This window comes from Leptodactylus fuscus, chromosome 6 (assembly GCF_031893055.1).
Source record: "Leptodactylus fuscus isolate aLepFus1 chromosome 6, aLepFus1.hap2, whole genome shotgun sequence".
In the NCBI taxonomy this organism is placed as follows: Eukaryota; Metazoa; Chordata; class Amphibia; order Anura; family Leptodactylidae; genus Leptodactylus; species Leptodactylus fuscus.
In genome coordinates this window covers 142,622,189-142,649,342 of record NC_134270.1, presented here as the reverse complement: position 1 = coordinate 142,649,342, position 27,154 = coordinate 142,622,189, and the positions used below count along the sequence as shown (strand labels likewise).

Sequence of the window (27,154 nt, the reverse complement as noted above, 5' to 3'; positions counted from 1 at the left end):
CAATGTGAGAGACACATTGCTAATGTTTGACATGTTGTCTCCAAAGAATAGGCGTCCACAGGGGTAACATGCTTGGGTCACGAGTCACAAAAAGTTATCAAAATATGGGACAAAAACATACTACTCCCACTTTCTAATATGTCACGTCTTCAAGAGATTCCCCAATGACGCAGCTATGAGCACAACTCCACCCAGACAAGCCTCGAGCTGCCGCCACACAGGCCAAGAGGCTGCTGTAGTAACTGATAACATGGTGTGAATGACAGATAAGAATATACTCCAACCTCGAAGAATTAGAAGAAGACAAATAGTCATCTGGCAAGCTGCAGGTGCTGCTGTGCCCTGGGCGCCAAAGGAACCATGAAGCAAGGTAAGACGTAGGGTATGAAAAGGGAGACCCATCCTGCTCACCCTTGTTTATGTTGATTATGCTCTCCATGTTTTTGCCCCCTGGGCACCAAACGGCTGGGTGAAGAGGACACAGAGTTAGGATGAGCACTACGGTATCTTCATTGAATACCACTGTGTACACATATCTTAGGGACTATACTTAGTATTCCAGCTCAACCCCATTCACATGCTATTGTAAGGTGGTGCCAATGCAGATTTAGAACAGATGCTATTTCTTCTATCCAAATGTGTGGTTTGCTTGGAACAGGTGTGGGAAGGGTTAAGGTAAGAAGAGCGAGCTGTGCACATAGTAGTACCATAAGCACAAGACTACTTATGGTGCTGTGAATTGGTGCATAAGAATATACTGCATAACTGGTGCCTCATGGTGCATTGTTGTATTGTGCTCTGTTTATCTTGCGTTATATTGTATTTGGTATGCAAAGCGTTTGCATGTGTGCTGTCACTTTAAGAGGTGCACGTCATTGCAATGTCAGTCATTTTGGTAATTCCTGGAGCCTGTATAGCACGGTGACTCCATAAAGGTAGAATGAAATTGCGACCAAAAGTTGCATTACTGGAGAAAGTTTTTTATTGCTCACCTGCGGTGTGACAGAGTAAGTTCACATGTAGAATTTTGACGCTGAATTTGAAGCTAATTATGACACTGAATTTGAAGCCGAATTTGGAGACAAAATCTACTGTATTTTGACTTTAGGGGGAACAGCCAAATTTCAAATTCTGTGTCCAATTCTGCGCCAACACAAAAGGTATATTTTTCTGCCTCCCGTTCATTTCAATGGGAGTTCCTAGGCAGGATGCGCCTGAAGAACAAGAAGGGCTCTAGCTGAAAAAAATCTGCTGCTGCCTCCCATTGAAATGAATGGGAGGCGGATTTCAGGCAGAATTTGAAGCTGATTCCACATCAACAAACCAGCATACTTCTAGCATTCATTTGGTAGGCAGGAGTACAGGTCCTACGGTTCCGACCTGCACATCACTTGTGGTAGAAGAAGCGTGTTATTTGTCACAGCAGCCTGAAGACCTTCACATTCTCCTCACTGTCTTTGTCAACCTTTCTCTTTAATGTAGACTGTGAGCCCCATATAGGGATCACAACATACTTTTTTTTCCTATCAGTATACCTTTGTAGAATGGGAGGAAATTCATGGGGAGAACATACAAACTCCTTGCAGATGTTGTTCCTGGCGGGATTCGAACCCAGGAATCCGGCACTGCAAGGCTGCAGTGCTAACTGGGCCACCATGTTGCCCCCTTCAACCTTGCTGTACTACAGTCATCTGCTGCACATTGGTACCTGTTACAATGCAACCAGGGGACTACAAGAGCTGAAAGGTGTCTTTGGCCACAACTCCCAATCTCAACCTTCTTCACTCATATTATTGAATGGCGTCACATTGCAACTTTAAGTCACAAAATGAAATCCCATCCAATACACTGGTAGTGTGTATCACAGCGGGCTAGCCATAAGCGATTCTACTGATGGTTAAACCTCTGTGACAATGATACAAGTGGCCCAAGTCTTAAAGAGAATTGTCACTATAGAAATGTATAACTGTATGTTGTATCTTATTTTTCACCAGCTTTGCCTGTGAGATGTGACCTTCAAGTCTTTAGAAACAATAGTGATCATCGGACCACTGCCTTGAGTAAGGAGACTTGTCTTTTCCTCAGACGGGGGCAAGAATTTACCATCAGTTTGTCGTTCAAAGACAAAACTTTGCGACAGGAGGATCTGTGTAAATTTACTCTCATTACGACAACAGGTATAACATGGCGTCCATTCCTATGTCACATTTATTCTATGTACACCTTTCACTTTTTTTCGTCTTAACTTTTTTACATGGATGTCTTCAGGTCCAAATCCTTCCAAACTAAATAGGATCAAGAACGCTTTCAAAATAACCAGCGTGAGTGACCGAAAAACTTGGAGTGCCAGAGTTGTTGACTGCATCCAGGACACATGGAAAGTGTCAGTCACTTCGCCAGCTGATGCCATCATTGGAAAGTACTCAATTTCAATTAAACTCAACAATGGGATAGTTCAAGACCTGGGGGAATTCATGATGCTCTTTAATCCATGGTGTGAAGGTAAGCCTAAGTATTGCTCAATAGTAACATGGTCCCTTGCAAAGGACATGTTAAAGAGTTCTTGGAAGGGTTGTCCCACCACATTTGTGCATTACGATGACACATTGATTCCAGTGATACCCTATATATTGCAGCTCACCTCTAGGGGGAGTAGAGTTACAAACTGTGATCACTAATTTTCAGTACACCCTTCTACCAAAAAGGAATTATAAAAAGTGGACATCCCCTTTAAATTTGCATATTTTTGTAATAAATAAGTTATAGCTTTTGATTATTTATTTTTTTGCCTGTTTTCAGATGATCAGGTATACCTCTATAATGAAGCAGAAAGACAAGAGTTTGTTCTCAGTGAAGATAGCATCATCTATCTGGGAACAGAGAGTTCTCCTCAGCCTCATCCCTGGCACTTTGGTCAAGTAAGTTTCCCGTTTAGCTCCCACATTGAAAGGGTTTGTCAGGTTTCTGCAACAAGGTCACGAAGGGTGAAAAATAAAAATAAAAAAACATACCATTCCCTTGCACTCCGGTGTCTTCCATCACTTTCCAGTCCAGTTGCTCCCATTGGCAAGTTCCAGAGGAAGCTCTCAGTGGCCTAAGGACACGAACTGGGATGTCACAAGTGAAGTATGTGAGTGTCGTCCCAATTCTTTTCCTTAGTCCACTGGGACAAGCCCCTGGAAGCAGCTGGACTGCCAGCGGTGGGAGACACTGAAGAACCAGGGACAGGTTATTTTTTTATTTTTCACCTTCCCCGGCCTCCTTACAGAAACCTAAAAATTTTAGATAACCCCCTTAAGGACCCCATACATATAAGGGAAAGGTCGAGAAAACTCACTGGATTTTGACAACTATATGTATGGCAGTTTTCCTCAACAGATTCTGTTGAGGTAAGGAAGGGTTGGGCATGCGAAATTTTAGTAGGACCAAAGCTTTGTACCTCCTGGAGACAAATCATCTCCAGAGTTGTCTGACAACTATGTATTCTCTTCTGCTCTTCCCACTCAATGAACACGCAAGCTCAGTCAAGCCAAGTGGAGCACATATGGGAATAGGTGTTTGGAAGAACAGATTTCAGCCAATAGCTATTGAATGTTTATGGACACCTTGTGCTCTCCACCTTACACATCTTGAAGCAGAACCAAGATATATATATTCACTTTTGGATTGAGTTGGATCTCCAACACAACCCTACCATCCTTATCAGTCACTCTTACCCAGTGTGTAATTCGTAATCCCAACTTGGATGCCATCATAGTGCCCCAGTGGGTGCCAAACAGAATAGGTCACTAATGCTGGGACTACTGATTTACTGGTACTGTGTGACCCAGTTTGAAAATTGAGGAAATCCAAAAAGGTAGACTTAAAAAATATACTTTTAACATCTGAAGGAGGTTCTGATGTCCAATCACCAGCCAAAACCAAGTTTTGGGATGGAGACTGATTTTAACCCACAATCACTTCCAGCAAACACTAATATAATTTTTGTTGGACATGTGAGGTTATGACTTATTAGAGCTAAACCTATGCTTTTAAAGTTGCTGCTTTTTGGGTTTCTAATACGGAGATGTCTACTTTATTCCACAGTTTGAGGTAGACATTCCCAATATTTGTCTTAAGTTTCTCAATATGAGCCCACGTTATCAGGCGGATCTAGAAACTCACTATGTGAAGAGAAGTGACCCAATTTACATCATCCGAGAGATTGGTGACATGGTAAGAAAAAAATAAAATTAATCAAAGTTTTCCTTTTACCCCATTTATATATGGCTTATGTTTTTTTGTACAGATTGGCAGATGGGATGAACAGGACAGGGTCAATTTCATGTGTGAGAATGGAAGACTATCCTACTCATTGGTGAGCAGTGTACCCATTCTACATCAATGGTTCCATGATGAGACCCAGCCGGCTTATGGACATCACTGGGTTCTCGCAGCTGTACTTTGCACAGGTAATGGTAATATCTTCATAACCATGTCACCATAACAATGCCATGCAAAAGTATAGGAAGTATTTTTAAGTTAGGCCCCTTTCCCACCATGTTAATTGACCAACATCATTAAAGAGGACCTTTCACCACTTACGCCAATTTTCGCCAATTCTAATTCTTATCATCTGTTAATAAGCACTGCTCCACTGATTCCAGCACTGTTGGAATTTTCTTTCTAATCCCCACCGATCCTGAGCCACAAGTGCAGTTAGTTTTGGTGCCTGATGTGCTATTTAAGCTCTGTAATTTCAGAAGGGCGGTGTCAGGCAGGGGGTGTGATTCAGAGCTCCAATCAGAGGCAGCCAGTGTCAGATCTAAGAGTCACGCCCCTTGTCTGCTCCTACCTAACACCACCCTCTTGACAGTACAGAGCCTAAATAGCATCTCAGGCACCAAAACTAACAGCACTGATTGCTCGGGTACGGTGAGGGCTCATAATGAATGTATGTTCTTCAAGCACTAAACACATCATTGTATTTGTTGTAAGATTTCCATACACCTGATGATTTCGGTGGGACTACCTTGTGTGTTTGGAAGCGTCCTGACCCACCTTGCTTCAGAGTCACATAAGTTGAATTTCAGCCTATCCAATGAAGGGCTTAAGCTGCCACCAGAAGCCCTAACTCAGAATACATGCATGTTCAGCCAAGCCAAGCATGTATGTGTGTATGTGGATCAGACATTCAACCACCAGCGATTGAAGATTTGTAGATGCATTTAGCTTGTTCAATTGTGTTGCTTTGCGTTGATTTTTTCAGTGTTACGTTGCCTGGGGATTCCAACACGAGTTGTCACAAACTACAATTCAGCTTACGATACAGACCGAACACTGCAGAAAGATATATACTATGATAAAAATGGAGCCCGAATTCATAGATCCAGGAATGACAGTATCTGGTAATGATTTGTATGTAATAACATATGACTGTACATACAGTGATGCGCAAAAGATTTAGGCAGGTATGACAAAATCCCAAATTTGAATCCGCACTAATATTAGGTTCTGATGACATCATGACTCCTGAGTTTAGTCTGATGCAGCTCAGAAGCTAGCAGTCTAACAATATGCAGTCAACCTCTATGGAGCTAGGCCCCTAGCAGTAGAGGCTGATACATAGCTGGATCAAACTCTATGGAGGCCCCTGGGTAAAAGATTATTTGGGACTCTTTCCCTGCTAACTCAAGAGAATCAGACTATGAGTGTAATACTGTATAAGAATTTTATAGCCACAAGTACAAAAATAACAACATTCAAAATAGGCTTTCCAGAAAAAAATGGTTCACATATAACAATGCTATACAAGTCCAAAGAACATCAGCATAATGTCCAAGTAATATAATCGCAATAAACCCTTATACACTATCCTATCACTATACATTGCATAACTAACAATGCTGGACAATGCTGAGGCAATATACTGTAGATGCGCTCCAAGCCAAGAATTAGGCATTGGGTCACAGTGGAAGTGGAAGCCATGGGACATCAGACTGCTAGGACAATAGTGTCACCAGTGTCCCCTGATGTCACTTTATAGAGTACATTAAATGGTCAAACTGCCTATATTAGGTTTTTATGTAACACAATGTTATCGTTTAGGCATTTCCACGTATGGAATGAGTGCTGGATGGAAAGAAGAGATCTCCAGAAAGAATACAGTGGATGGCAGGTCCTTGATGCCACTGCGCAGCTGAAATACAGTGGTAATAATATCTATATCTTCAGTTTAATACATTGAATTGAGATATAACCTCCATAGAGTGTCTGAGAAACACTGCTATATCTATGAGAATGTATATGCATGATAAAGTATCCAGATATATAGGAGCTATGGGTTAGTTGCACATGAGATGTCCTCCTTGGTAGTGGTTGGACTCCTACTTTAGATATACCGACTGAACTAGTACCCACCATGACTGATACTATGGATATACTGTGTAATGGATACTAACAGAACGTGATGGCCCATTGACTTATAAAGGATCCATCAGGTTTTCCATGTACACGGAAAAACAACAAAGTAAGACTGTTCTATCAAAATAACCTAACACTAGCTTAATACAATCTTGAGATGACATATATGACATAGAACTTAAAGGGGTTTTCCAGTATTACGATATTTATACAATTCCAATGAGCTGTTTGACATGTCACGACTCCTTCAAGCATTGGACCAGCCAAGGATCGGAGAGTGGGTCCCCTAATGATTATATAATGGTGACCACCATCAGTGGTGTGAACCTGAAACACAGGTAGGTAACCACAAAAGTACCACACCTATCAAGATTCTCTCTCATAAATTGTGTTGATATTGTGTTCAGTTGAGATCAAACACCATTATAGCCATCGTTCGAACCCTCCATATGTGATTATATAATGTATCTGCTATCTCATAGTCAGGTATACGTCACCATTGGCTATGCTTATATTACAGGTGATCTGTATTGTAGTGGACCTGCCCCAGTAAGAGCCATCAAAGAGGGTCATGTGGACCTGGATTATGACACCAAGCTGATCTATTCTAAGATATATACAGACACTGAGTTCTTGGTAAGGGATTCTCTAGGACAGTTTAGAAAGGCGTATAGCAAGAGCCGACATGTTGGAGATGGAATCAGCACGAAGAGTGTTGGAAGTGATCTTCAAGATGACATTACCTTTGACTACAAGTACCCAAAAGGTGGGTGGCATTTTTCTTTATTTCATAATCTGAACCTGTTATCTCTAAGAAGAAGGTTCCTTTAAAATAAGCTTCACAATTCTGAGGCCAAAATGTTCAGTTTCAGTAAAAATGTCTCTATACATTTAACACATGCAAGTGACTGTTGTGAGTCGAGAGTCAGACCCCCCAATGACCTGATATCCAATGGATAGGTGATCAATATTAAAATTTCCGAATATCTCTTTAACCTGATTCATTACAGGTTCTAAAGAAGGTCATGAAGCTATGGAAAGAGCCAAGTCGCTAATACTTAAAAACCAGCAGGACACAGATGACAAGTGCAACCTCATGTTCCTCAGCCCCATTGTGGTGTCTATTACATCCAAGAATGAACAGTTGTATGGAGAAGACATTAGTCTCAGTGTGACAGTAAGCAACGTGAGCGGAGTGAAGAAGAACCTGGAGCTTGTGCTTGGTGCTCAGTCTGTGCATGACAATGGAATCACACGGACACAGTTCTGGAGTCAGAAGTTTCACTTCCATCTTTCACCAGGGGCAGGTAATTTAGATATGTAGCTATTAGAAATGAGCGAACAGTGAAATATTTGAGATTCGATATTCGTTTCGAATAGCCACTCAATATTCGACTATTCGAACGAATAACGAACCCCATTATAGTCTATGGGGAAAAATGCTTCGTTTCAGGGGATCCCACCATTCGACTCAGGAGAGTCACCTTGTCCGCTATGACACCCCAGGAAATGATGCCAACACCCTGGAATGTAACTGGGACAGCAGGGGAAGCATGTGTGGGGGCATCTAACATGCCCAAGTCACTGTATTACGTTGGGATCCCTGTCAGCTTGCGATATGCGGGAGCTGACTTTTTCACATAGGAATGCATTGACCAGCGTTGATTGGCTGAATACCATACAGAGTACAACATTCGGGCAATCAGCGCTGGTTCTGCCAGAGGCTCGTCTGTGAGGAGGCGGAGTCTAAGATCGAACCACAGCAGTCTCCATTGTGGTCCGATCTCAGATGTAGCAGTGTTGAGCTCACAGCTCTGCTACACCAGAGATGTAGCAGAGCTGGCCGTGCGCTGAGCTCTGCTACACCAGAGATGTAGCAGAGCTGATTGTGCGCTGAGGTCTGCTACACCCGAGATGTAGCAGAGCTGAGTGTGCGCTGAACCCAGCTACATCTGAGATGCAGCAGAGCTGAGTGTGCGCTGAACCATGCTGCATCTCTGGTGTAGCAGAGCACAGTGCACGGCCAGTTCTGCTACATCTCCAGTGTAGCAAAGCTCAGCACACAGCCAGTTCTGCTACATCTCCAGTGTGTAGCAGAGCTCAGCGCATGGCCAGCTCTGCTACATCTCTGGTGTAGCAGAGCTCAGCGCACGGCCAGCTCTGCTACATCTGCGATCGGACCACAATGGAGACTGCTGTGGACCAATCTTAGACTCTGCCTCCTCCGGAAGAACCAGTGTTGATTGGCCGAATGCTGTTCATTGTATGGCATTCGGCCAATCAACGCTGGTCAATGCATTCCTATGAGAAAAAGTCAGCTCCCGCATATTGCAAGCTGACAGGGATCCCGACGAGATAGAGCCCCAAAGAGCTGTGTGAGTAACATTCCCACCTAAGTAAAGGTAATCCCTAGCTAACCCTGCCAGTACATCTATCCCTGTCTCACAGTCACATAGTTCACAGTCTCATATGACCCGAATCTGAAATCCACCATTCGTATGAAGTGGAGGTCATCTGATTTAGCCAGCCAATTACTTTTTTCCCTTTTTTTTACGATGCCTCCATTGTCATAGTTCCTGTCCCACCTCCCCTGCACAGTTATTGGTGCAAAAAAAGCGCCAGGGAAGGTAGGAGGGGATACGAATTTTTAGTGCGTTTGCCTCGTGGTATTTGATTGGAATCGAATATCTCGAGCAGTCTGATATTCGATCGAATATCAAATCGATCGAACGCCGTTCGCTCATCACTAGTAGCTATAGGAGTGTCACAAAAAGTGGAATTGTTTCCAATAGAAACCAAAGTCCTCATTTCATTCTGATACTGGGTAAGGGGCACTATTCCATAACTTTGCTTGAGACCCTAATAATACCAAATCCAGCCTTGAATAAAAGTTACCAATATCATGATCTTGCAGAAGGAAATGTCTCTGGAAGGATGACTTATTCTACGTATAACAGGGAACTGCTGGACAATAACCTGCTGAGATTTACTGCTCTGGTGAAAGAACCGGAGCTTGACAATGGCTGCTATGCCCTGGCCGATCAAGATATGACCCTCTGTAAACCATCCCTGGTCATTAAGGTAAGAGTGTAAGATGGTGTAACTCTCTGGGGCAACTCGTTCTCATGTGGTTTATTGTGTTGTGCTTCCTATTGGTGTATGTTTTGTATGCTAATGCTGTATGCATTATTTGTAGGGTTTTTGGCTATCATAGACAATTTTATCTATTGCATTTTTACATATTATGTCAGGATGACCCTTGTTTTCTCTTATGTTGAGGAGACTAAGAGAGATATGGAAGAATGACTCCAAGTGCCATTAATGAAAGAAGGTGGTTTAGTAATTCAGCGCCTTCTCCATGAGTGGGTGTGGGGACACTATGCTGTTACATTATAAAGGACGGATTATGGGGAGTAGAAACAGAGTGGCCAAACACTGTTGGGCATATGTATTGGGGCAGATCTGTAGCTCAACCTTCTCCTGATGAAGGCTGAGAAGTGGTCAGCATAGTCACACAATAGAAACTCCAGGCCACAGAGACAATGGGAAAGATGCAGCATATTAACTGGAGTTGTCTAAATGAGACAGCCCTGATAATTCAGGAAAATGTGACACCAATTCATGCTAGATCCAGAATAAGTCATCGGTACTCCATGAACAAGTGGCAGACAGGTAATGAAGGGGCAACATATAGTAGAGTTGTAAGGGATATCTACTTTGGACATCTGTTCTTTGTTGGAGGGGATTTGTGGCAACAAACTGTTTATATGATGTCCTATTGCTTTAAAGGGGTATTCCCATGTACATAATCATATCTATATTTGTAGTTAAGGAAAAGATAAACATTTTTTTGCAAATATACCGTAAGTAGTTAAAAGTTCTGCAGAGTTTTAAAGATTTTATCTAGCTATCTTCGTGGTGACAGTGTGTTATATTGATTGGTTGCCAATGGATATGATCACAAATGCAGAAGTTTTCTATGGTCTGGGACTTGTCAGGAACCCAGCTATGATTTCTTATTGTAGCTGGGATATCAGGCAGGGACACTACATGTATCAGAAGATATCTCGGCCGCAATAAGGAAATCACAGCGGATTTTCTGACCTTAGAAAGTCCCTGCGTTCATGGTCGTATCCAGTGGCAATCGATCAATATAACAAGGCTGTGACCAATATATATTTAGAGAAAATCTTTAAAAGTCTGCAAAATGTTTAATTACTTATATTTGCAAAAATGTTTAACTTTTAATTGGCTACAAATTTTGAAATGGTTATGTTCATGGGAATATCCCTTTAAGACCCACTGATCATTGAAATTGAAATTAGCAGCAAGTGCTTAATTTCTCTGCAGCACTCCCGCAGGAGAAATGAAGTATTACACAGCTTCCATTGAAATTAATCTGTTGAGCCTTATAAATGTACTGGGTCCTCTGGAACGATGTTTCTTAATCTGTGATACTATACCCCATGGGTACACCATGTGGCCTCACGTTACACACCAGTTTTTTTGCTCACATAAAATCAGTCACAGGATATGTCATATGACGGACACCACAGTAGGGGTACTTGGTTAGAACTTTCCTCACGAGGGGGTACTTGGCTTGAATAGATTTTAAAGCACTGCCCTAGAGCAAGAGATGCTCTCTGCATTGGCCGTCAGATTTATGGCTCTGACCCACTTAAACCCTCCCCAACCCTGTTTGCACAGAAATCCCTAAAAGGTACACATAGGTGATTTACATTGTATAACTCCTTTAGTCTATATGGTTTCTATTAGGAGAATATAATATTATTACGTACCAATTTTTATATATATATACTATATATATATATATATATATATATATATATATATATATATATATATAATTTCTCTACTCATCTACTGAAACAAAGTGTAAATGTGCCTAGTCTTTGCTATTTTATGCCAGATGCCCAAGGTCGCTGTACAGTTTCAGCCGATAACCGCAATGGTGGCTTTAACCAACACCTTGAAGGAGACTCTGAATGAATGTACTATAAGAAGTAAAGGCAAAGGACTGCTGCACGGAGAGAAGGTCTATAGGTAATTAAAAAAAAGATGACTTTGGTCTGCAGAACCCAGAAGTGCCTCATGTATATATCCTGATATTACTAGTATCAGTCGTTATAGTATGTACTTCTACCACTTCATAGATGTAAAGATGTGTTACCAGGGGACAACTTACTCTACCCACTTACCTTCATTCCAACACAAGATGGTGAACGGAGGCTCTATGTGCAGCTTCAGAGTGACAAGCTTGGTATCATCAATGGATTCCAAGGTCTACAAGTTTTATCCAGTAATGTTCAAGAATGTAAGTAACCACTAACCAGCGGATTTCTGCTCTGGCTCATAGAGGAGGTCACAAGCAATCTATGATTGTAGCACCCATTGGGGTGGCCATGAACTTGGTATAGTAGTGGTCAAAGTGGTCGTGGTGGCAAAAACTTGGGCTAAATCCTCTTGCTCTTCTCCTAGGCTGGTGAAGTGTCGAGGGGCGGTACCTGATGATGGTAGTAGCATTTCCTCTTAGGCCCGTTTTAATGGTTTTAAGCCTCCCTGAGCTTGATGGTGCTTAGAATGGCCATGATGGTTGTGAAGGAATAAGACTTGAGAGACAGAGTTTTTGTACAACAAAATAAGTGTTTACTTGTGGTAGAACAGGGTAACTTCAACAGCTCCAGATACTGGAGTTAGGGGTACAATTCTGGCAGAGCATTCACTGAGGACTGGGGCTGAGCTGGTTGAAGGTACACCTGTTGACTGTCTTTGTCTCCCTTCAAAATGCACAATTTTTCTACAATTTCCAAGCTGCAGGGTATAATTTCCCTTAGGTTTCCTTGTTTGACCTCAGACTTCAGGCAAACTTGTAGCCACGAGGCCCATATAATGTCACCTTCATATACTGATCTTGCGCATGTTCACTTTGACAAGATGAGCAAGGATAAATCCCATCTCATGAGTGCAGAACAATAACACGACTATCTGAGTTGGTGTCTTCCAACCTAACTTGGGTCTCCTAGATTCTACTCACTCTCCTCTACACAACGTCCTCCTTCCAAATTGAAGAAGAGATGACCAGCTATCTCATTCCCTTCCTACCCAGAACTCTAAGTCAAGGTTGTATCATTAACTCGGCACCCACTTTCCAGTGGTTCGCTCCAGAAAAAGGTGCATACACATATGTATATGACAATGCAAACTTTTTGTAGTGTTCCCAGTGGGATTGTACATGATCTTCACATCCATTTAATGTGTTCCAATGGTCTGATCCTAATATGATCACATTTGGGACATTTTATGTGCTTTGCATTCCACCCATCTGCAATCCCACACCACCATTGACCTTCCTGGCATGGAGGAGAGACTTATTATTTTGTGTGGCTTGAAATATTAGGAGTCTCAGGCTATCCATAGTGCTCTGGTGCCTCTGCAGAAATCCTCTGCAGCTACACTACTTATTCTGTCCATGCCCAGCACATCTCATGTCCTATCCCATCGTCACTTCTGTCCTGCCCCATCACACCTTTGTTCTGCCCATAATGATTTCTGTTCCTCTCACCCTCTCCTCCTGCTTCCTTTATACACAGGCACATTCTGTCACTAGACCCCATGTTTGACTCCACCAGCCAATGTGAATAAACATCAGCAGGGCTGGCAAGTACAGCCAGCCCCCGATGGTCCCCACATCCCTTTCATTAATGTTGTCATTAATATATGACTGCAAGGGTCTTTCAACTACAGTGTAACCAGCCTCTGGAAGTCACATAATCTATGATGATCCAACACCGACGGGTGGAAGAAAATTCCCCCTCCTATGATAAGGTGGTCGTGTTGTCAGCAGCATTTAAAAAAAACACACACAAAAAAAAAACACAACTTCTTGTAAAAGGCCCAAAAAATACAGAATTAAAAAAGAGAACATGGTAATAATACGTTTATGTTGACAGGGTCCACTCACCACTGGGAAGAATTCCATAAATACGCAGGAGACAAGTCCAGGGATCCGGCTTATGAAGACGCCCAACTTTCTCTAAACATCAGAACATCAGATGAAGTCTTCTTTGGGAAAGACATACCTATTACAATGAATGTGTCCAACCAAAGTCAAACAAAGAAGGACGTGTGTGTGTTTCTTTATGCTCAGTATTTGGATGACAATGGGATTGGTTGTCCATATTTCTGGAAAGAAAAGTCGGAATTGTCTCTAGAGGCAAAAGAAGGTAACTACTCTACAGAATACATAAAAGTACATGCCATAAGACATTGTGAGACTGCTCTATCATATAACCCTATATATCACAGAGCTCATCTTCTCTCCTCTATCATATAACCCTATATATCACAGAGCTCAGCTTCTCTCCTCTATCATATAACCCTATATATCACAGAGCTCATCTTCTCTCCTCTATCATATAACCTATATATCACAGGGCTCATCTTCTCTCCTCTATCATATAACCCTATATATCACAGAGCTCAGCTTCTCTCCTCTATCATATAACCCTATATATCACAGAGCTCAGCTTCTCTCCTCTATCATATAACCTATATATCACAGAGCTCAGCTTCTCTCCTCTATTATATAACCTATATATCACAGGGCTCAGCTTCTCTCCTCTATCATACAACCCTATATATCACAGAGCTCAGTTTCTCTCCTCTATCATATAACCCTATATATCACAGAGCTCAGCTTCTCTCCTCTATCATATAACCCTATATATCACAGAGCTCAGCTTCTCTCCTCTATCATATAACCCTATATATCACAGAGCTCAGCTTCTCTCCTCTATCATATAACCCTATATATCACAGAGCTCAGCTTCTCTCCTCTATCATATAACCCTATATATCACAGAGCTCAGCTTCTCTCCTCTATCATATAACCCTATATCTCACAGAGCTCAGCTTCTCTCCTCCTATCATATAACCCTATATATCACAGAGCTCAGCTTCTCTCCTATCATATAACCCTATATATCACAGAGCTCAGCTTCTCTCCTCTATCATATAACCCTATATATATCACAAAGTTCAGCTTCTCTCCCTCTATCATATAACCCTATATATCAAAGAGCTCAGCTTCTCTCCTCTATCATATAACCCTATATATCACAGAGCTCAGCTTCTCTCCTCTATCATATAACCCTATATATCACAGAGCTCAGCTTCTCTCCTCTATCATATAACCCTATATCTCACAGAGCTCAGCTTCTCTCCTCCTATCATATAACCCTATATATCACAGAGCTCAGCTTCTCTCCTATCATATAACCCTATATATCACAGAGCTCAGCTTCTCTCCTCTATCATATAACCCTATATATATCACAAAGTTCAGCTTCTCTCCCTCTATCATATAACCCTATATATCAAAGAGCTCAGCTTATCTCCTCTATCATATAAACCTATATATCACAGAGCTCATATTTGCCCATTTTTCACAGTAAATGAAATTACCTTGCTAACTTGTTGCGTGTATTAACTCTTGATTCACCATTCTGCTATTAGATAACACAGTGAAAGCACAAATTCATGTCCTGGATTATGCAGTTGCTCCATCAGAAACCAATGTGATCAGGCTTATAGGCCTTATCAAAGATGTGGTTGGCACACATTGTATAAGCAAGCAGTTGATCATATGGAAACCAAAGGTTGCAATCGAGGTAATAACTATGAATGACAATATAGCACATCAGAATATAGACATCTTAGATATAAACCACATTTCCACCTATTTCCAGATGCCAGAACAGGTGTTACAGTACCAGCTCAACACAGTCACAGTCCGTGTCACCAACCCACTGGCAGAGGAACTAGACGACTGTGTGATAACAGTATCTGGCCAAGGTCTTATACACAAAGAGAGGTTATATAGGTACGTGAAACTGGTCTTATTCTGAGGTACAGACATAGTCATGTGGGGAATTGTCAAAATTTTGGGGATTTCGTATATATTTTTTTATTTTTAAATGGTGAAATATGTTCTAAAAAATAGGTTTGATTTTAGACCATAGTATCAGAGCCTGCTTATGCAGTAATGACAAGTAACCTATTGGGTCATACTCTGGCATCAGAGGGGTTAAACAAATTACATCAGAGTTTTTGCTGATGTCAGCTGTCATAGCAGGAGCACAGCCAAGTTCCTACCATTGACTTCACAGGCACAGCCATTATAGCCACCATGATGTACATATACAGCATGGTGTCCTAAATGTTGTCATGTTGCCTAAAGGGGTTACTAGGAGTCTGCTGGGGATGTCAAGCATCAGTTTGTCCACCTTTCCCTATTACAGATGCATGCTTACCTGAACCAAGTGTGCATGTTGAGTCTGGAGGAATTGCAGTCATTCTGCTGACTACTATTTAAAGTACTGTATATGGCCCGATCAGTTATGTAGAGCCTAAATAAAGCCTCGAGAATCAGGGTGTTTTTCACCCCATTTCCAACAAGGCCACATAGTCGTACAGCACGTGCCTCTTCATTCGGGGATCATGGGGACCGCAGAGACATCTAAGTAGGCATTCTGGATGTTTGCTAATGTTTTCAACATAGTCACACCAGTTCGTATGATATTTCCTCTTTTTGTGTTGTCTCTTCTGATTTAGATGTGAAGCTATTGACCCAAATTCAACAGGTCTTTACACCTTCACCTTTTCTTCAAGCCAAAGTGGTGCCCCAAAACTGCATGTCAGGTTCAGCTGCAGACAGTTCTGTGATGTGACAAGTAGCCATGGTCTAGACGTCGTCCCGGCTAAAATTCTACCCTTCAAGTGAAGAAAAGGAAAGGGCAACTATAGACAGCATGTCATACAAGCATCTACAATGTAATCCTGGACCTAATCCATATGGCTCCTAATAAATAAATTATATATATCTGGTCATTCACAACCATTCATTCAAGAACTGAATTCACTCCTCACAACTCAGTTAGAAGACATTACAATGAAATGCTGGCGTATATAAAATATTGCATTCATAAATATAACAATAGACTTAATACACAAGTCCTAAAATGCAGCCACCTATTCCTACTGTGGTTGATACCATAGGATAATACAGTGTACTGAATTACAAAAGAAAATGTTAAAATTAAAATTCCCATTTATTCCATCACTTCATGCTAGAGAGCAATGACATGGCAAATTTTCTGCTGGTCTAACTTGTGGGACTCCTGCTCATCCACAGAATGAAAGAGCAAAGGTGTCTTAGGCCTTAGTGACACGATCATGTCCGTTTCTTAGTCATAAAAAAGGGACAAATCCGTCCGTGTTGTGCATCTATCTTATGTCCATTGGCCTATTATTAATAGATGAATGTCATCCATTTTTAATACAGACTTAAAAAACAGATTAATTTTATTTGTTTTTTGCAAATATGTCTGACTTCAATGGGGACTGTCAAAACGGACAAAAGACGTGTTATATGGTCTGTCAAAAAAACAGACGTGAATAGAGCATACTTATTAAGACTGGAATTTCATAAGCCAGTCTTAATGAAGGTCTCAAGAGGATAGGACACAGCTGATTTAGGAGGAGGCTCCGGCTTCTTCATAAATCAGACACACACCCATATGCCAGAGAGCTAGACCAGTTCTTAACTTTCCTAAATGTCCATTATAACTCATGTGAGTTATACTAAATATGGCAAGCATTTTATAAATCTTAATCAAAGACGTCCTGGTTCTGCTCTGTCCATATTAGTGCAATGTAAGGCAGACGATAGGTCATCAAAGGATAGCTCAGCAGTATGTGTCGGGGGACTCCAGCATCTGAACCCTGCACAGATCATATATTCCATAGCCTCCAGATGCCAGAAGTTATGTGCATGCAGGCTGCTCCTACTCATACCAGGGTATTTTCACACTACTGTTATTACAGTCCGCTGCTGTCATCCATCATAAAATGACAGCAACGGACATTAACGGCAGAACAGTAATGGACATAGACAGAGCCCCTACTCCATCTGCGACTGCTGTCATTGACTATAATGTAAAAAAAAACAAAAAAAAAAAAAACACATGTTTTCTTCCGTCATGTGGAGGTGAACCCAGACAGCGGGGTCCTCCATCTGCATCTATCACTCTCTTCCTGTGATGGATGAGAGCAACAGACATTAAATAACAGCAGCGTGAATAATCCCTAATAGGATTAGCGCTGCAGTCTTGTCCATTGTGTATATCATCAGTATAAAAATTCCTTTCACTTTTTAATAGGTGCTGCTCCACTGGGGCCATTGGAATTTCTCCTCTAGCCTCCACCCTTGCAAAGCAATACTTTTGGTGTCCAATATACTACTTAAGCTAGGTTCACACTAGAAATGGCGGACAGCTAAAACTGAGGTTATACAAGGAGCCCAGCAGACTATAATGGGATCCTTTGTATTGAAACAAAGTAGCAGAGAAAAAAAAAAAAAAAAGTCCTCTGTGCAGGACTTTTTTTTCGCCACTGATTTTTGGTAGACTCTGCGACATAGTCTCCAATGGACATTTACGTCTAAAACTGAACGCAGTTCCAGATTTTGAAACCAAGTTTTATTTACATCCCTCTCCATATATGAACTATGCAAATTCTGTTGACAGCAAGGAGACATGGGAAGTAGTAGTAACCTGTAATCCACGGTACCAGAAGTTACTCTCCAATGCTGTACTAAAAGCTAGAGACAGTAGCAGCATTTGTCATGTTGAAGGGGTGCCTGGTGGCATCATTTAATTTTTTTGTAAAGAGGTACGTCGTGAACAAGAGTTACCGTCTGATAGGAGAGCTCCTTAAATTTCAGCATTGGAAAATATAAGAAGAAAGAATCTATATAAATAATTCAGTTTTATCACAATATAGCGGCCAGGTTTACTGTAAAGTATGATGTATGGGGTATAAGAGTAATAGGTACACACAAACAGGCCGCTCAGCACAGTCTTCAAGCAGTTGACGTCTTCCGATACATGAGACATCACCGAAGATAAGAGAGCAATCCTTATAATATGGACGTTGATATATTGAGAATGTCTGGTTGCATGTGATAAGTCATCAAGCATCGTGTATGTTCTATCACATCCTAAACAGTGATATAGGCCCAGGCTTCTGCAGGTTTGGCATTCCCTTATATAAGCTGTGGACTTTACTTTTAGGCGACAATGATAAGCGGCAGCATGTTCCAGCAGTGATGTGGGCAAATATCAGAGAGCGTCCTGGGTCAGGCTTTTCACTTTGTTCATATTGTGGTCAATGGCGTTGTGGAGGAACTGAACCCAGCTGGACTCTGTGTTGGGGCAAACATGGCTGGCACTGGAAGAAAAAGGAATACAACGTTGTACCAAATGTTTAACTAATCAATAGAATTATGGCACCAGTTTACAGCCTGTGCTAGAAAAATGACGGCTAGATTCTGAATATCTGTGATCCTATGATATCAATGAGCTGCCACAGCACAACCAGTGTTATCATAGGGACAGAAACCATCAAGCACTTCAGGGAGCCTGAGACTTTACAACTGATAGCCTATCCTTAGGATAAGCCATAAATATAACATAGCGGGGGTCCAAGTGTCAGCATTCTGGTCAATCTGCTAAGTGATGGGGCCGCGGTTCTTCGGCAATTGCTGCAGCCTGTTCATTGGTTTCCAGACACAGCGCCATATATATGTCTTACTGGCTGTACCTAGTACTGCAGTATAATGCACTTTAGTTCAGTGCAAGTCAAAGAGACTATTATTTATTATTATTATTTATTTATATAGCACCATTAATTCCATGGTGCTTTACATTTGGGGGTTACATACAATACACAGAATATACAGGTAGATATAATGCTAACAATGACCGACTGGCACAGTGGGGTAGAGGGCCCTGCCCGCGAGGGCTTACAATCTATGAGAGGGCTTACAATCTATGACTGAGCGACATACAGTAACAGGCACAGCCACTACAAGATAAATTGGCGCTGTGTCTGGTAATGAAGAGGTTAAAGCGCTTGTGCCACAGTCACTTCAATCATTTGATCAGAAGGGCTACCAGGAATCGGGGACGCCCTGATAATCAAAAACAATGTGATATGTTAGGACATTGCTGGACATCTGGCAGCATCTATGCCTGGTATTACAACTCAGTCCCATTCCCTTGACTGGGGCTGATCTGCAGATAGTTTCAATACTACAAAATGTACACAGCTGTGCCTGTGAAGGGAGCATGACGCTCAGACTGCCACGGCCCCTTCAATCAGCTGTTTGCTGTAGGTGCCTGGAGATTTGATACTGATGGCCTAGTTTTAGTATATGCATTGATATCAAAGTCTCCAAAACGACCCTTTAATAGAGTTTGCCAAGACTTTTTAATTATCCTATACCGAGTCTAGGTTATAAATTGAAGATCCATAGGAATTCAATATCTAAGACCTTCATGAATCTGCTGTTTAACGCAACGGTGCCACTCCACTTCACAGGTCAAACTTCATCAGTTACATGTCCTAATAGCAGCACAGTCCCATTCAAGTGAATGGACTGAGCTGCAATACAGCACAAATGTATGAGCTGTGCTTGGATGTAGTGAAGAGGCCACAGCATTCACCCAAACACTGCATCCCCTTTAGCGGGGATGCTGATCAGTGGGGGGACCAGGTGTCAGACCCCTACTGATCTATTTTAAGGATAGTTCATCAATTTAGACTAGAAAATCTCTTTTAGATAAACTGAAAAATATCAGAAGACAGACCTTGTGATCTCGAGCACTTTCTTCAGCACAGAGGATAATTTTGCTGCCTGTAAAATGGAGGGAAAAAATTTAGGTTAACCAAAGGACAGGTGGCAAATAAGAGACGAAAACCCTGCAACATGCATACTGTATATTAATACAGGGGTAAATATGAGAGAGCAGGGGAAGGGACAATGTCGAGATCAGATGATAGCACAGATCAGCTGTAGACCATAAAACACTTACATTAAGCCGTACAGCCGGGTGGTTCATCGGAGGGTACATGCTTAGAGCCAATTCATCCACACTAAATGAAGAGAAAAAGAAAAAAAAAATTGTACTAATAATTATACCCCATAGGCAAGAACAGAAATCACACGATTCATATGATAAGTTAAATACGATTTTCTTCCCTTCATCTTCATACCTTGGACTGACTTCATGAGTAATATCTGCCAGGTCATCCAGCTGTGCCACTTGTTCTGATGTTTCCACCTTGCCATGGGCCTTCAGGGTACCCAGCACTTTCTTCAGACAAGCCTTAGAAGCTTTCATTAAGCCTAGACAGGGCGCTATAAGCCTGCGATCAGCCTCTGACCAGTATGTGTCTTGGTTACCCCGAGCTCCAGTATCTTCATCATCTAAGACGTCACTGAAAGGATCCTCTCCTCCTGCCAAGGCCTGAAAACATGTAATAATAACCACTTATATATTACTTTCAACTAATACTTGGTGCTAGGAAAGCTCAATGGCTATTTATGGTTGGAACATCCAGTGCCGCTCTGCTGAAATACACTACACGCAACAAGGGTGTGTTCACATTTGCAAAAATGTATGAGAAAACAGTGCAGCATTCTGTCCTCTTTTGTATAGTGAAATATTGGCCACCATAGTGGGATCGGTCCGCCACAGTTAGTGTCCCGACACGATCATCATTTAGTATGGAGATGAAAAACACATTACCCTGTAAATGGGAGATGATCGATTATCCCCAATTACAGGAGGAATAAAGCCTCCTAGCACTTACTGCAGAGCAGATGTGGCTCCTCTAAGACCCAGCAGCTCCTGCAATGACCTGGTGATCACATGACCACAAGGCTGGGAGGAAGCTAAAACATGATGGAGTCCAAAATCTGTATACACAGCACTCAATGAGTGGTTTGTATACAGCAAACAGAAGGCAGGGACAAACTACTCGTGTCTTCTCTTTGGGGAGTGCAGCTGCCACTGACCGCAGGTTCCAATGCTCTTGCATCTGCTAACTCTGCAAGGTTGTATCAGTATGTTTTTGCAGTTATATGTTGATCTCTTGGACCTATATAGCGTACAGGCGGTCTGCAAGAGGTTAAACACAAAAGGAGGTACTTGTCCTGTGCCCATCCTTCCTCCCCCTCCCAAAACCAGCTTTGAAGCATCAGCTCCATTCATTTCTAGGAGACTGTCGGAGACAGATGTTGAACATGACAGTCCCATTGAAATGAATGTAGCAGCAGTGCACAGTAGCAGCAATGTTAGATCACTGCTCCACTCAAATGGGGGACACAGAACTCCTGTTCTCTTGATGGTGGTGGTCCCAGTGGTTGGGCCTTCACAGATGAGACACTTACCATACTGTGCATACTCACTATAATGTATTATGATATAAAATGACAAGCAAAAGGAAATAAATAATTCTCCCATGGACATTAGTGTTCATTATATAAAACCACATTGATAATGTCCTGACCATATGCCATAACTGTTATTAGACAGAGAATTACCTCTTCCATCTCTTCTAAAGCATCCTTCACAACGGCCAGATAACCGGATATAATCTTAATGACTGCTTCACGGTTATCTGTGAAGGAAAGACATAGAGGAGCAGGACATTTATACTGGAAATGGGTGTTTGGTGCTGGGTTGCAATGATGAAAAGTACATTGGAGGCATATATTGATTTACCTTTAGGGATGTGTGGAAAGTTATCACAAGCTTCCCATACGCTGCCTGTGGATATGAGCTGTGCCTGTGACAAACTAAAATGATATCATGTGAGGAGAAGATACAGGAACATGGGCAATGTGTCAACTCCTTACAATTGTGTCCACACACCTCTGAATGCGGGCGCTCAGGATGACATCTATCAGCTGCATGGTGCCTTCTATGACATCTATCACCGCCTCTCTGACGGTCTTGCGTAACGTGGTACCTGGGTATAAAAGAAAACTCATTCCACTTTCATATCTGGAAATATTTCTTATATAGAAAAGAGGTTACATGGTTTACTATGGAAATAACATGGAAAGAGAACAGGGCACTCCAGAGCAGAGATAAAAACTGTGCCCAATTTAGGTCCTGTTGGATACCATCAGGGTCAAAAAATCTAAATGTGCTGCAATCCTACATTAGAACTTGCACCATGTAGAGGGGATCAACCGCTGTAAAATGAGTGTTGGACATACTATATTATTAACTTACTTGTCAAATGTCAATATCTGACCCATGTAATAAAATAAGGTCTTACATTGTCCAAAAATGGTGACAGGTAAGCGCACACATACATCTAATAAGAATGTTGATTTTAACAGGTCTAAGGAAATCTAGTAATACTCAATGGTGCCGCTGTAGGATGGTGGAAGGGACTCTGTTGTATGTCTTCTAGAGCTGCTCCAGACTCAGGTGCTTCTAGACTGATGGCCAGCCATGACACCAAGGATTGGTCCCTAGGTGACAATCCCGACTAGACATTGCACCATCACCATGATGTTTCCTTTGGCTGATACAAACGATCCTTCCTCAGACAAATCCTAAATGCAGCAAAGCATTCCGCGAGATGGAGATCCTCCGAGCCCCCATCAAGTAAACAAGATGCCTCACAAAGAATTTAAAGGAATATGAAGAACGATTTGGGAAGACATGGCACTAATGGACCAAGACCTGCCTGTCGCATTGGTATGGGGATTATTAGGCCATGCCTCAGTCCCTGGAAAACACCTTTTTTTTCTTTTCTCTCCTTTTCCTCTTCCTTCCTTACCTTTCTACGCTTTCTTTTCATCATCTCCCCTTTATCCCCTCTCAACGCTCTACTCGATTCTGTTTTGTAAATCGTTCCTATTGCTAACCCAATGTTGGATGAGATGCATATGTGTCCCCCTATGATGAATGAGGCTCGCCAATCCACTTCCACTAAAACTCTCAGATACCTTTGCTGTTTTATCATGGATGATTATTTTTCTTGGACTCTGTCTATTCCTCCTACTTTTACCCCTATGTTGTTTATTCTCCTCCTCACCCCTATTGCTTCTTTATACACTGTTTCTGAAAAAACTATTTATAAAGCAAAAAAATACTCAATTGCTCACCTTGATCCTTTGGAAGGGTATAATATAAAGTGGAAGCTGCCAAAATAGTATTGAGAAGTCCATCACTTAACTTTTGACAATCCTATGAAAAAAGGATAAAATGAGTCACAAACCTGTTATGAATAATGACCTAGTAGTATATATCATAGCACTATAGATCATCATATCCCCCTCTTACTAAACCGCGCCAACAACTATAGTGAACAGCTCCACAATACCACTAGTCTCACAACCTTTGAACCTTGGTGAAGTTGCCATACAGACTTCAGGGCACGGCTATCACTGATTTCACAATTATCAAAAAAAAAATTAGACTTCTGCTCCTCTGAAATGGCAAATTAATGTAATAATTGTGATTATTTGCCCAGTTCTACCTCCAACATAGTCTCCAAATCAACGCCAAATACTACCTGTGGACTCACCTCTTCAGAAGGCACTGGGGGCTTGGAGTAAGCCAGGCTGATTTTGGTGGCTTCCTGAGAAGACGTTTTAAATGCTTGTTCTACAAAGAAGCATAATCTATATGACACTCGGGGCAAATTTATGGAGGCTTGAAAAATAAACCATATACTACTGTATATAGACATATACAAACATAACATCATCTAATCATGTCATGTAAAGTAAAAAATAGCACAGAAAGGCCACAACCAGGATCTATCTTTCCCTTCCAGATCTAGACACCGCCCGTAATTCTGTGTAATCTTCAATATCCCACGGACATGTAGGCCACTGCTTTATCTGACAGTTCCGCTTCCAATATCTTGGTGTATGCAGCCAGAATGCGCTTCTACCTAACTTGTCCTATTTATTTCTACAGGTCTATGTGGGACAGAGGTCTCCAACCTTTTTTTGTACCAAGGACCACAAGTTGATTTTCCCATAGCCCAGCAGGGGGGGGGGGGGGGGGGGGGCGCCAGGGGGTTCAGTGGGAGGGCAGGGTCAGGGCAATCTCTCTACATGCATAACTTATTGGTGGCACAGACGGCTCCCTTAATAAAAGTAGGGGTAGGGTGGGGATCTCACTCAATTTGGGATGATATGGAGAGAGCTCTCTTAATAAAGTATAGGTAGAGAAGAGGGCATTCATTTTCTCTACATGTTACACAGCCCATACTCCATGCACAGTATCATTCAGTGAGAGGCAGGTACAGCTCTTAATACAGAAGCAAACAGAAGAATAAAGAAATGCAGGATTTCACAGATGCGGTGACCTCTCACATGTATCTTACCCAATGTATTCCAGAAGTGTTGTGGATTAAAGTTATTGTTACTTTCTTTGGATTCTCCATCTGCAAAACACAACATGATAGAAAAAAAATTACTTATTACAGGTAATATACCCCAATAAGGCTAAGAGATCTACCACCAAGGCTGGGTATTCACAGTCAGGTTTTGTTAAGGTGATCTAAGTGTTGGATTGGTCACCCCAATGAAGGTTACTATTGAATGTCAGCAAGCAGAGATATTATACAGTAGAGGATATGTAATACTAAGTGCTAAACACAATAGAGCAGTGAAACAAGCGGCTGGTAAGTTATACCCGGTAATGCTGAGACTCTATGTGACTAGCAGTCAGTATATCAGTACTCTGACAACTACCTATATACTTTACTACCGCAACCTCCAACGTGACATGTGACTGCCGGTGTGTACACCTGTGCGGCCCCACACCCCGCCTTGTTGCGGTACCCCCGTGCTCTGTGTGCTTATGGATATGGGATAGAGAGTATAGACTTGCCTCGAAGCTTCTCCTGTATAACGCGGAGATTCTCCAGCACTCTCCGCAGCGGCTCCATGTTTGCCCGGAACCATAAGACACCTGATACAGACACCGAGAAGAAGGGTTTGATTGTAACACATAACACTTCCTGCACCATAGAGCGGCGCTAAGCGAACATAGGACCATCAGTAACCATGGAGACGTTGTTAAATAGCTCAGGAGCGCCCTCACTGTGCGGAGGACGAAATGACTTGTGGTTAATTTCTCCATACTACACTTCCTGGCACTGGGGGTCACGCGGTGGTTTAGTAGCACCACCTGCTTTGTGACCTGCTGAAAAGTGGTGAGATTTGTGAAGCTTACTGTTATTAGGGCTTATCCTCTTCTCCTCATGACTGTAAACATGTATATAGTCAGTGTGAGCAGCAGAGGCGTAACTTGAAAAATGCGGAGAGAAAAGGCCCCCCCCCAACAGAATACCAAATGCAATTGCAAGCGCTGTGCAGTAAAAGCACACGGACCCCATAGACCAGGGGTCTCAAACTCAATTTCCCCCGGGGCCGCTGGAAGTAGAGTCTGCGTGAGGCTGGGCTGCGTCAGGTTTTCCCAATTTTTTTTTTTTCTAAAAGTCGCCATATTCCGACGGCCGTAACTTTTTTATACGTCCGTGTACGGGGATGCATAGGGCGTCTTTTTTTGCGGGGCCGGGTGTACTTTTTAGTTCTACCATTTTGGGGAAATGCTTTTGCTTTGATCACTTTTTATTCAAATTTTTATCAGAATCAAAACAGTGAAAAAACCTCGGTTTGGCACTTTTGACTATTTTTCCCACTACGGCGTTTACCGTACAGGAAAAATATTTGTATAGCTTTGTAGAGCGGGCGATTTTGGACACAGGGATACCTAACATGTATGTGTTTCACAGTATTCAACTACTTTTATATGTGTTCTAGGGAAAGGGGGGTGATTTGAATTTTTAAGACTTTTTATATTTTTTAATTTTTTTTTTTTTTAACTTTTTTTAAAAAACTTTTTTGCATTTATTAGACCCCCTAGGGGTGTTGAACCCCAGGGGGTCTGATCACTAATGCAATGCATTACAATGCTAATACATTGCAAAAAATCATCATTTCTTTTGCAGGCTGCATAGACCAGACTGCAAAAGAAAGAGCTTGCAGACCAGTCGGGGAGCCTTGTAAAGGCTCCCGGCTGTCATGGCAACGTGACGTCGGCCCTGGAGCTTGCTCCAGGTGCCGGCGATCACCGGCAAAATGGCGGCGCCCATGCGCCGCCGGGAAAATGACGCCTCTGGCGCCTTTGACCGTGGCGTCGGAGGGGTTAATGCCTCCAATCGGGACCGATATGAGACATTAGCGCCAGTTGTCTACTGCTTAAAGCAGTAGACACCCGGCAGCTATGGCGGTCGCCATAGTTACACACCCGGCATACGCCGTACTATTACGGCGGATGTCGGGATGTCCGCCGGGGGCCGCAGTTGGCCCGCGGGCCGCGAATTTGAGACCTCTGCCATAGACTATAATGGGGTCCATGTGCTTGCCGTGTGCTGCCCACTCGAGTCATGCGGGCAGGAAAGGAGATTGTGAACTAATTTCCTGTCCGCATAATCCCTGCGGAGATCTGGCGGCAAGCACACGGACCCCATTACAATCTATGCTTTCACTGGCACACTGGTTGTAGTTGCGTTTGGGGGGGGGTCCTCATGTGGACTCCCCTGGACGGAATACCAATGCAGATGTGAACGAGAGCTTAGACCAGGCCTAGCAATGATTAGGATTCTTCACCCTGCAGCTTGGACAATTGTAGGTGTTTTTTGCTGTTTTGGCTGAACCTTAGAAACTTACTGAAACCAGGGAATTCCATGTCAAAGCCTCCGCTGCAGCAAAATGGTGTCCTAAACTGTCCATTCATTGTTATGGAAGATTGTTGTTACAAATATTTATCTATTTTGCTGAAAACTT

The 27,154-nt window shown here is 42.2% G+C and overlaps 2 protein-coding genes across 2 annotated transcripts; one reads left to right on the top strand and one right to left on the bottom strand.

Moving 5' to 3' along the window:
- Positions 1–244: 244 nt before the first annotated feature.
- LOC142208753 (protein 4.2-like) lies at positions 245–16,301 on the top strand. Its single transcript, XM_075277444.1, has 17 exons — positions 245–370; positions 1,995–2,177; positions 2,269–2,502; positions 2,800–2,918; positions 4,087–4,215; positions 4,289–4,451; positions 5,249–5,387; positions 6,088–6,191; positions 6,923–7,168; positions 7,413–7,709; positions 9,317–9,483; positions 11,333–11,466; positions 11,577–11,737; positions 13,374–13,646; positions 14,938–15,092; positions 15,171–15,304; positions 16,036–16,301. Exons 1-17 carry the CDS (start codon positions 361–363, stop codon positions 16,202–16,204), a joined length of 2,817 nt encoding a protein of 938 aa, XP_075133545.1. The 5' UTR covers positions 245–360; the 3' UTR covers positions 16,205–16,301.
- Positions 16,302–17,949: 1,648 nt separating this feature from the next.
- CCNDBP1 (cyclin D1 binding protein 1) lies at positions 17,950–25,271 on the bottom strand. The gene is made up of 11 exons (XM_075278775.1): positions 25,194–25,271; positions 24,685–24,744; positions 23,875–23,954; positions 23,453–23,534; positions 22,203–22,299; positions 22,053–22,126; positions 21,872–21,948; positions 20,539–20,792; positions 20,358–20,418; positions 20,133–20,179; positions 17,950–18,711 (listed from the first exon to the last, which is right to left on the bottom strand). The coding sequence occupies exons 1-11, from the start codon at positions 25,249–25,251 to the stop codon at positions 18,603–18,605; spliced, it is 999 nt and encodes a 332-aa protein (XP_075134876.1). The 5' UTR covers positions 25,252–25,271; the 3' UTR covers positions 17,950–18,602.
- Positions 25,272–27,154: the final 1,883 nt, after the last annotated feature.

What these genes read in the sequence shown, in the direction of transcription:
- CCNDBP1 (XM_075278775.1), bottom strand. Translation starts at nt 25,251, where the DNA reads ATGGAGCCGCTGCGGAGAGTGCTGGAGAATCTCCGCGTTATACAGGAG. An exon ending in CTGAGCGCCCGCATTCAGAG is followed by an intron (nt 22,127 to 22,202) that starts GTGTGTGGACAC and finishes ATATCATTTTAG; the next exon opens with TTTGTCACAGGCACAGCTCA. An exon ending in ACTCATGAAGTCAGTCCAAG is followed by an intron (nt 20,419 to 20,538) that starts GTATGAAGATGA and finishes CTCTTCATTTAG; the next exon opens with TGTGGATGAATTGGCTCTAA.
- LOC142208753 (XM_075277444.1), top strand. An exon ending in CTTTAATCCATGGTGTGAAG is followed by an intron (nt 2,503 to 2,799) that starts GTAAGCCTAAGT and finishes GCCTGTTTTCAG; the next exon opens with ATGATCAGGTATACCTCTAT. An exon ending in TCCGAGAGATTGGTGACATG is followed by an intron (nt 4,216 to 4,288) that starts GTAAGAAAAAAA and finishes TTTTTTGTACAG; the next exon opens with ATTGGCAGATGGGATGAACA.